Genomic DNA, 10,090 nt, shown 5'->3' with positions numbered 1-10,090 from the left:
AAGGCATTAAACATTTATTTTAAATCAAATGAAAATTAAACCCTTTTATTTTTTACAAACAAACTGAGGTTTAATGTTGAAATTAATACATGGAAGAAAATTTGTGTGAATATTCCTTTAAAACATTTTTTTAATAGACTAATAATTGTATTATTTTTTTCTACAAGTGATTCATCTGGTAATATTTATTTTTATTTGATCATTTAATTGTTTTATTTAAATTTGATAGAAAATGGAATAGTTAAATATGTACATTATACTGTACAAAAGTAATACAAGAGTAATATATTTCTGTTACATGTTAAACCGTACTTTTATTTTGAGAGGTGGCCATGAAGTTTCTGTGTGTATACAGTATGATGACGCTAGTTTTCTCAAATGAAACTGTAAAATTCTCGCGAAGTGACTCTCACAGCAGCTCTGGAGATTAAGTTTTTGTGTTCATGCCATCATATAGTGAGACACAGAGGCCGGAAATCACCGCGAGCGTCAAGCGTGCTTCAGTATTTGTGTAGTAAACAAAACCGCATTTCCGCCATTCATACTTACAGAGGCAAGGGGAACATGCAGGACTCATATTTAAACCGTCTTTTTACATTTTAATATTCACAGACACTAGTTCATATCGTGATTCGAATTAAGTGGCAGTGGCTACTTTTGATTTATTCGTCCAAAGTTGACGAATTCCGTGGCATTCTGCACTATAGAGTAACTTACGTTTTTATGAATGGCCTCCACGATCCCGTCCACGTTTTCTCAGAAACCATATGGCCCTAGAAATGTAACCACACTTCAGAACATTTCGGATTGCCCTGTGTGTTTTTTGAACGAGTTGCAGGGGTGACCTCACGTCACAGGGTTTCTCTTTCTCTCTCTGTAGCATATGCGCCCAGATGCGTTCTCAGGTACCGAAATTTAGCACCGATTGATTTAACGTGAATCGGTACTCGGTAGTACCGACGCAATTCGGTGGGTACCCTTAAAAGTTCCGAGTTCGGTACCCAACCCTAATCACAATGCATACGCACTTTCACCCTTAAGCGTAAACAACGCTGATTACACCGATTGTTCATGCGCGCTTTTCCCCTGAACGTAAACAACCCTGATTACTTCGATTACACTCTTGGCTACTCTCCAAAATGACGGAAGACGTAACTCGGGGGAGAAGAATTGTTAAATAAATTATGTTCTTTTTGTTTTCTTTGAGCTCAAAAAGTAAGTTGAGCCACTGATGTCACATGGACTGTTTTACCGATGTTCTTACTACGTTTCTGGACCTGGGAACATTACAGTTGTGTTGCTGTCTATGCAGGGTCTGAGAGCTCTCACATTTCATCAAAAATATCTTAATTCATGTTCCGAAGATGAACGAAGGTCTTACGGGTTTGGAACGACATGAGGGTGAGTAATTGATGACAGAATTTTCATTTTGGGGTGAACTAACCCTTTAAATTACAGTTGCTTATGAAAATGTTAACGATTACAAAGAGGGTTACATCTGAATATTTTCACACATACAGATTTGATTGCATTGGCTGCTTTAAAATATGAGACATCAATGTTTCAGGAATTTAGAACACAGAATAGGACACATGCCTATTTGATAACTACTTTTATTTTCTATTTGGGTTTATGTGTATGCTTTATTTTTTTAAGATTAATATATATATATATATATATATATATATATATATATATATATATACATTTTAAACACTAGGAAATAGAGTCTTAATAAAGTCCACTATAAAGTAAAATATTGGGATTTTGGGAGCAGAGAAAGGATGTTTGAACACAACATTGCTTAGAGGTGATGCACACAATTATGCACATGATCAAAATACTGTATTTACCTTACTTAACCTTTTAAATTGTCCAAATAGACTTGCATGCTATGCACAGTGATAGAGATAGGATATTAGATTAATTACTGACACCACAATTTCCTGAGCCAAAATCAGCTAGATTCTGTTTCGCTGTTGACAGACAGTAGTCAGTATTTTTCTTTCATTGCATGTTGCTTTGACTTCATCTACATGTGATTGGCATGTTGGACACTCATTTTAGATTGATTTATGCTAGTAAAGGCCAGAAACTAAGAACATTACAACCACAGGATTTAAAAAAAAATACTTTTTATTTCTCAATTCAGACATTCGAGTTTGCATTTCGCAATTCTGACTTTGTTCTGAGAATTCTGACTTTATCCCACAAATCTGTTTTTTTTTTCTGGTACAGAATTAAAAAAAAAAAAAGTAATTGACACTTTATCTTACAATTCTGACTTTTCTTAGAGTTGTGAGTTTATATTGTGAAATTCTGACTTTTTTTCTCACAACTCTCACAATTCAGACTTTTCCCCTATGAATTCTGAGTTTACATCTTGCAATTCTTATTTAATCAAAATTCGGACTTTTTGTCTTACAATTGCAAGCGTATACTTTTCTGACATTGTATCTCACAATTCTACGTTTTTTAACACGATTGTGAGTTTATATCTCACAATTCTGAGTTTATATTGTGTAATTCAGACTTTTTTCTTAGAACTGTGAGAAAGAATTGTGATATATAAACTCAGAAATGCAAGAAAAAAGTCTGAATTGTGATAAAAGGTCACATGATACAACTAGTCAACAACCATGGATGTCAAACAAATCAGTTTCAAGAGTGCTTGTCCCCTACTAGACAACAGTGCTGAACACATTCCTTTGCATTTCCATTCTCAATGCACATATGTTAACACAGATACACAATAATCCCAGAATAACTAATGGGAATGAACTGAAACATTATCTGCACTGGTCATAGAATGTGAAAGCATTTAGAAGTTAGTGGGTTCATGTTTATGGAAGTAAAAGTGGTGGATATTTTTAAAACACAGGGGGCCTCCAGACATGGCCTACTGACCCCTAGTCTTTGCAGTCACGTGACATGCCATTGATCAGCATTGGGTGCATGCATGCCCCTGTAGCCTGCCGTGATTGGTCCAAACAGGTAGTTCACGTGAACACGGGCTGATCATCGGCAAAAATGTAATTTTGGTGCCGGCCGGTACAGATAGGAAGGCTCGCTCATTCCGGACGCACATTAGCACGAGCGTATTACTCTAGTGAGCTGAAGCTGCATTCACTAACACGAGACACTGGGCTTGGTGAAGAAGTTTGACCCAGCTTAAATGCCGTGACACAGGTATGCATGAACTTATGCTCTCGATTTGCTTCCCTGGATCAGTTTAAAGAGCACTGGAAGAGCGCTGAGTTGATTCGTGTTCCAGCACGCAGAGATGTTTAATCTAAACTTTTATTAAACATGGTCGTGCCCAGGGAAACGGCTGCAAACCAGGAAGACCATGACGCAGAGCGACATATGATATTAGGCTTAACGTTTTTAATAGATATGGAAAAGGAAAGCAATCTTGCATAACATTGGGATAAAAAAAATCAAAATCAAAGATTAAGAGAGGAGGGGTTGATCAGAAACGAAGGCAGCAGTATGATAAAGCGTGATGGTATGTTGGACCTGGGCGAAAGTTGCAACTGCAAATGAGCTTCAACAGGTGCGAAAGCATTTGGTTCTAAAGCTAATTGCCATTGCCTATTATTTCAAATCACCATTTTCTGTTTTAATCTAAAGCTAATCTTTCTCGCGCCTCACCTAGACAGACTGGAACAATGTTTCATTGTTCCTGACCGTATATGGATACAAGAGATTTTTGGGAGCTTTTTTTGTCTGACTCTTTGAAATTATATTCTCAGAATTTGCCGTCTATAAATTAAAGTTTTTTTAAATTTATTTAAATGTATTTATTTTAAACCTATTGCTTACATTTACATTGTGTAAATTAATGTAAAATTACAAAGAGTGCTCTTGTTACAACCAAACACACTGCTAGACGTTTTAAATTGTGTACATGAGTTTATTGTGGTAGGGCCTAATCACAGAATTTACTTGTTCAAAGTAGTGTTGAAAATAGTTTAAAATTGAATAGAAATATAGGAAATGGAAACAAAAAAACACTCCCAAAAAACAAAAAACATACCTTTTTTATAGGTTAGTTATTCTAACTATTGTAGCAAATATCGGCCAGCAATCTACAATCTATATGGGAAGTACACTGTAAAATGGTGTCAACCCTCCCCATCTCCTCAGCTATGACATTTCTATCAGATTTTCATGTAGATGAATAGAAATATAGGAAATGGAAACAAAAAAACACTCCCAAAAAGCAAAAAACATACCTTTTTTATAGGTTAGTTATTCTAACTATTGTAGCAAATATAGGCCAGCAATCTACAATCTATATGGGAAGTACACTGTAAAATGGTGTCAACCCTCCCCATCTCCTCAGCTATGACATTTCTATCAGATTTTCATGTAGATGAAAATCTTGTGCAAGTTATATGGCAATTCTATTTTGTCCTGTAAACCCATATTTATTAATGGGTTTATTGTCTTGCATCATCAACTCCAGGGTTGCTCAGGTCTTGCCCTGGAGGGCCAATGCCCTGCATAGTTGAGCTTCAACCCCGATCAAACACTCTTGAACAAGCTAATCAATGTCTTCAGGATCACTAGAAAACCACAGGTAGGGTGAGTTTGATCGGGGGTTTAGATCAACTCTGCACTCTCTCAGGTTCGAGAAACCCTGATCTACTGTCACCTTAGGTGGTTGCTGCTCATCTGCAGTAGAAATGTATGTAACTGATTTCTAGTTGTTTAAAACAGGGATGTTAAACTCAGCTCCTGGATGGCCACAGTCCTGTAGAGTTTATCTCCAAATTGCTCCAACACACCTAACCTTTAGTTTTCAAGTAATCCCAAAGACATTGGTTTGCTGGTTCAGGTGTGTTTAATTAGAGAGGGGGCTGAACTCTGCAATGCTGTGGCCCTACAGGAACCGAGTTTGACATTCCTTCGTTAAACTGCTAGTGTTGCAGCTCACCCCGTGTTACAATACTCGCCAGTCTGAAAATTGGGGGGGGGGGGTTCTAAACAAAATTTCCCTTTTTTAGTGACCCTTAGATAGTATCTTGTCTGAAAATCAGGTTGTTTGTCGTAAAGATTAAGATTCTTGTCTTTTAATGATTTTGGATGAAATGTTTTACAAATTATGAACACTAGAGGGTACTCAATATCTTTTGTAGTTCAGTCTCTTTGGTTCTCCATATGCTGCTCCATAACCCCTCTCCCTGGCCTCCAGTTTAGATAAACTTGTTTGACCCACCGCCTGCAATCTTTTGCTTAATGTTTAATTATTTGATTCTGAGTCCATATTAAGCCCTGTTTGCTGTGCATAATGATTTGATTATTTTAAACCGAGTATATATGTTAAGGAGATTTCATGCTGTGCTATAATAAAGTACAAGTGTGAAATTTGAATTAGTCAAATATTGGAAGATTTCATCGGATTTCAACCAACATTCACAGACCTGGACAGACCTTTCTCACTGTAGTAATGTGGTTATTAATACAAATTTCTGCATTTTCAGTGCACGTGACTGCCGTCCCAACGAACCCAGCATGCCGATTGAACTCGCCATGCCGATTTATCTGACAAACGAAGAGTTCCTGAACCCGAGGGTGACTAAATACAGCAGGCCCTTGCGGCCATGTCTGCACCGGTGTCAAAGTACCAAACTTAGTTTCGGCTCTCCGAGGGAGCAGCTGGAGTTGAATAGGGCCAGCGCACACGTGGCGATACCTGGCAGGGCCAAAAAACAAGTATCTTTTGCTGATCACAAGGGCCTCGCCCTGACGATGGTAAAGGTATTTTCTGAATTTGATGACCCTATTGACATCCCAACCAACATTGTGCAGTTTTTTAGCTCTTTGGTGACTCTGCCAGAAGGGAAGGACAAGCTAACCCTCGACTTTGACCAGCCGTCTGCAGACTACTTAAAGTTTCGTCAACGTATAGAGAATGAAAACCTCTGCCTCGAACACTGCATGATTAAGGAAAAATCTATAGCAGGGACGGTCAAAGTCAAAAACCTTTCCTTTGAGAAGTCCGTTAAGCTTCGCATTACGTTTGACACTTGGAAAAGTCACACAGACATAGAATGCCAGTACGTAAAGGACACTTACACCGGCTCAAACCGTGACACCTTTTCATTCGGAGCTACTTTGCCTGATCAGGTGCCTCCACATGAACGCATCGAGTTTGCCATTTGCTATGAGGTCAATGGCGTAACGCTCTGGGACAACAACCAAGGACAGAATTACAGAATTGTTCAATCAGCACTAAAGAAGAGTTCAAATGACTCTATGGTTGACCACCAGCGATATGGTGTGAGCGATTGGGACGTTCTTTTTGACCGATACGGCAGCCCCAGATGCTCACGTGGAATCTTTCCCAATTGGCCAAGCTATGCTGGATATGAAGACATCGGTCCATATTACTAAGAATCCACTTTTGGGACAGTTTATCCTGCACACATATCCATCAAACATTGTGATAAATGTCTCCTTAAAAAAACACGCTGGTCTTTGACCAAGGACCTGTTGGAATGTGAAGCCTTATGGACACTTGAGATATCTATCGTCAATAATATTGGATTATGTTGTTCAATAGAGAATGAGTTATGTTTTTAAAAATAGTGTTTATGGTGCTATATGAATGTAATTGAGGGTAAATTTGTTTGTTTTTTCAGTGCCTGTCAAATGCATTAATGCTAGTTTCTGTGCAGGGTTATGTGAAAGTTTTCAAGGTTGATTTTCGGTTTGTATGGATTTGCGTGGACCTTTATAAAATTATACAATGTTAATGAATTAAGTCCAAGTAAATCTGCAGGCCAGTATATCTGCTAAACTGTAAATCATGATCATAAAATTTTGAGAGCAGCAAATGGTTTTCATCTGAAAAACCTTGCTAAGAGCAAAGACAGAATGACCCAAAAAGAACTCGGTGTTTTTCCCCAAAAAATGTGAGACCAGAGTTGTACTCTGCCTGGATATATGTATACGAATTCTTTCATATGTTTTTGTTCTTTCCTGAACAGCTCATTTTTAATGTAAAACTCTAAAAGTATTTACATTTCTTTATTTTAATTGACTATGACTGATTCTCACTGTGATTGACTGCACAACAGGATGATGATATTAGTGATACAAGTTCATATGTAATGTGTATCATTTGTTCAAGGTAATGTAGGCACTTTAATTTGTTGTTTAACTTCTTGTCACCCATTTTAAATTGCATTGTTTGAGTGTGAATACGGGTTTGCCAGAACCACTTTAAAGACATTGTTAAAAAAAAGTTCTCTCAATGGTATTCGGTATGTTCATTATCTGCATTTTAATGCAATGTTTTAAATGTTCTTTGTCATTGAAACCTTCAAATAAAGTATTGGAGCAAAAAATACTTATCTAAATTGTCCTCATTTAAAGATGACATATAATTACGTAACTAGCAACACCAAGGAGAATTGTGTGTGGTTTTTTGGGGATAATATTGCAAGTGATTTCCCCCCCCCCCCTTTTTTATATTGCAAGTGTCACTACTTGGTCTCTGCAGATTGATTAACCTCAGATAGGAGAAACTTACACACTTTGAGAGGATATTTAATTTGGAATTATAAAAAGTCTTTTTTTATGTAACAACGAATTAACTTGTAACAAAACTAAGTAAAAAGAAATAAATGTGAAGGGGCTTTTATTCTATAATTGTTCGACCTTTCAATGACTACTTCCTGTGTACGTTGAAGCGTCAGGCCCAGCGTCTGTTACTTGGTTCACGTTTAAGAAACCGCAGCTACTCAGAAGTTCAATTCTTTGCAAACGGGCTAATTTTAAGTACAATGTACAAAAAAGAAACTTGAGAAATATAGACAAGCATTAGGGTTGTTATCATTCGCCCGGAGCGGATTACGTAAGAGACACCGAGCGTGAACGCGCCAAACCAGATACAACGTAGGCTAACGTTACGTGTTTCTGAAATTAACTGAATTATCAAAACTGATGGAGTCGCAGAAGAAGACCAGTCAATCTGCAAATAAGACTCCAGCGTCTGAGAATGATGAAGAGGAGGACTGCTGCGCGAATGTGAGTGTCTAATATTGCCGGAGTACGTTAAGTTATAGCTCTGGCAAAATAATGCATTCCTAATATTTAACGTTTTTGTGAGAGTTACAGTCACTATCATTTATATTACAGGTCAGTGTCGGCTTATGTTAGGTGTTGTTTTGACTCATATTTAGTAGAAATATGTATTATTTAGTTGCTTTTAACTGTTTTAGAGTGATTCACCCCAAATGTAAATGTACTTACATTTTTTAACCCTCTGGTCATCATTAAAAATATTAATACGTTTAATGCTCACCAGTGAATCCTCTGCAGTGAATGGGTGCCGTCAGAATAAGAGTTCAAACTGCTGATAAAAATATCATAATAATACACAAGTACTAATCCACACAGCTCCAGTCCATCATTTAATGTCTTGCAAAGTGAAACGCTGTTGTTTGATATAAACAAATCCATCATTAAGATGTTTTTAACTTCATGCCGTCGCTTCACAGTCCATTGTATTGCTTCCTCCAGTGAAAAAGCCTACTGACATATTTGTTTAGCTGCACTGTTTTCAGTTGTAAACTGTGCTTGATCTGTGCACAGTATAGTTCTCTCCTGCTTCAGAAGAGACGACATTTTCACTGGAGAAAGTGATATTGTGGATAGAGGACTTATTTGAAGTTAAAAACATCTTAATGATGAATTTATTCATTAGAAACATGAAGCATATCACGTCACAAGGCATTAATTGATGGACTGGAGTTGTGTGGATTTTTGTGAAGTTTTTATCAAATGTTTGAACACTCATTCTGACGGCACCCATTCACTGCAGAGGGTCCATTGGTGAGCAAGTGATGTAATGTTAAATTTCTCTCTGATTAAGAAACAAATGCATAAACACATAAGGATGAAACAACACTAACACTAAAAAAAATGTATTTCCTTGTTTCACATTTAGACTTCCTGTGAAAAAAATGAGAAGCAGAAGCCTTCATCACCGAAACAAGGAGATTTCAGTGATCCGGTATATAAAGAGATCGCAGTGGCAAATGGCGCCATCAACCGAATGAACAGAGATGAGCTGCGTGTGAAATGTGCTGAGCTGAAGCTTGACACGCGGTAGAGAGCTTTTATTGTTTTTGTTTTACCTGGCTTTTACTCCAGATTCGCTCATACAGTTTGTTTCTTTTCAGGGGAGTTAAGGATGTCCTGAGGAAGCGCCTAAAAAGTTACTACAAAAAGCAAAAACTGATGCATTCAGCTGCTGCAAATGGGAACACTGATACATATTTTGACTACATCTGTGTGGTGGATTTTGAAGCAACATGTGAAGAGAATAACCCACCTGACTACCTGCATGAAATCATTGAGTTTCCCATGGTGTTGATCGACATACACACCTTGGAGATTGTGAGTTGCTGAGGGAACAGTCTGGAACATGTGTGCTTGATTCTTCCCAGGCAAACATGGTGCCATACAGTATATTTAGTGTTAACTAGGGATGTAACGATTAACCGTGAGCCGGTTGAAAATCGATTCAAATATGTGACGATTCAAATCAGTTGAGATGCTAAACAAATCATGATTCATTTAGAGGTAGGAATTTATATGAATGTATGTTTGAGGGGAACTGACTGTCTTTAGAAAAGTTTAGATGGTATTTTTTCGTTTCCTCTTGCCTCTGTATAATGCATATTAAAGTTCATAAGTGCAGCGCTGCTTTGTTTACAGCGGAAAGCAAGGAAACGCTTTAAGCGCCACCTGCTGGCAGAGGGTGAATGTGCATCTCATTCAGCTCGTCTGCCGTTTCGGTTTCATGCAGATATTTTTTATGCATAGTTTCACAAAACTGAAGTCAAACCATTCTGTTTTTACTTCAAATTTCGAGATCATACAATCTAATTTAGATTAAAAACTGCTCATGTTGCATGTATGCAGCATCTTTGTTTGGATCATGATTAAAATGCCGTTTTTGCCTCTAATTTTAAAAGGAAAGAGCACAGACAAAGCCTTAGTTTGTTTATATGAAGAGATTTCTTTTATTTGTGTTACGTATTTATTTGATTTGGGGCTTGTTTTAAAATTT

At 37.4% G+C, this 10,090-nt stretch overlaps 3 protein-coding genes across 3 annotated transcripts in view; 2 read left to right on the top strand and 1 right to left on the bottom strand.

The window, feature by feature from the left end:
• The window catches only part of tnksa (tankyrase, TRF1-interacting ankyrin-related ADP-ribose polymerase a), a 113,832-nt gene extending 113,255 nt beyond the window's left edge, over positions 1-577 (bottom strand). The window contains exon 1 of the mRNA XM_016277668.1: positions 550-577. Within this exon, the coding sequence (XP_016133154.1) occupies positions 550-577 (28 nt within the window). The remainder of the gene's footprint in view (positions 1-549) is intronic.
• A 2,406-nt stretch (positions 578-2,983) lies between these two features.
• ppp1r3b (protein phosphatase 1, regulatory subunit 3B) lies at positions 2,984-7,347 on the top strand. Its single transcript, XM_016277626.1, has 2 exons — positions 2,984-3,189; positions 5,490-7,347. The coding sequence occupies exon 2, from the start codon at positions 5,521-5,523 to the stop codon at positions 6,400-6,402; it is 882 nt and encodes a 293-aa protein (XP_016133112.1). The 5' UTR covers positions 2,984-3,189; positions 5,490-5,520; the 3' UTR covers positions 6,403-7,347.
• A 323-nt stretch (positions 7,348-7,670) lies between these two features.
• Positions 7,671-10,090, top strand: part of eri1 (exoribonuclease 1) — a 5,991-nt gene continuing 3,571 nt past the window's right edge. The window contains exons 1-3 of the mRNA XM_016277680.1: positions 7,671-8,040; positions 8,963-9,123; positions 9,198-9,414. Coding sequence (XP_016133166.1) covers positions 7,957-8,040; positions 8,963-9,123; positions 9,198-9,414 — 462 coding nt within the window. The 5' untranslated portion in view covers positions 7,671-7,956. The remainder of the gene's footprint in view (positions 8,041-8,962; positions 9,124-9,197; positions 9,415-10,090) is intronic.

This window comes from Sinocyclocheilus grahami, unplaced genomic scaffold (assembly GCF_001515645.1).
Source record: "Sinocyclocheilus grahami isolate Dianchi unplaced genomic scaffold, SAMN03320097.WGS_v1.1 scaffold114.1, whole genome shotgun sequence".
In the NCBI taxonomy this organism is placed as follows: domain Eukaryota; kingdom Metazoa; phylum Chordata; class Actinopteri; order Cypriniformes; family Cyprinidae; genus Sinocyclocheilus; species Sinocyclocheilus grahami.
The sequence above is the reverse complement of the archived record's forward strand: the minus strand, read 5'-3'. Positions and strand labels throughout refer to the sequence as shown.

What these genes read in the sequence shown, in the direction of transcription:
- ppp1r3b (XM_016277626.1), top strand. Translation starts at nt 5,521, where the DNA reads ATGCCGATTGAACTCGCCATGCCGATTTATCTGACAAACGAAGAGTTC.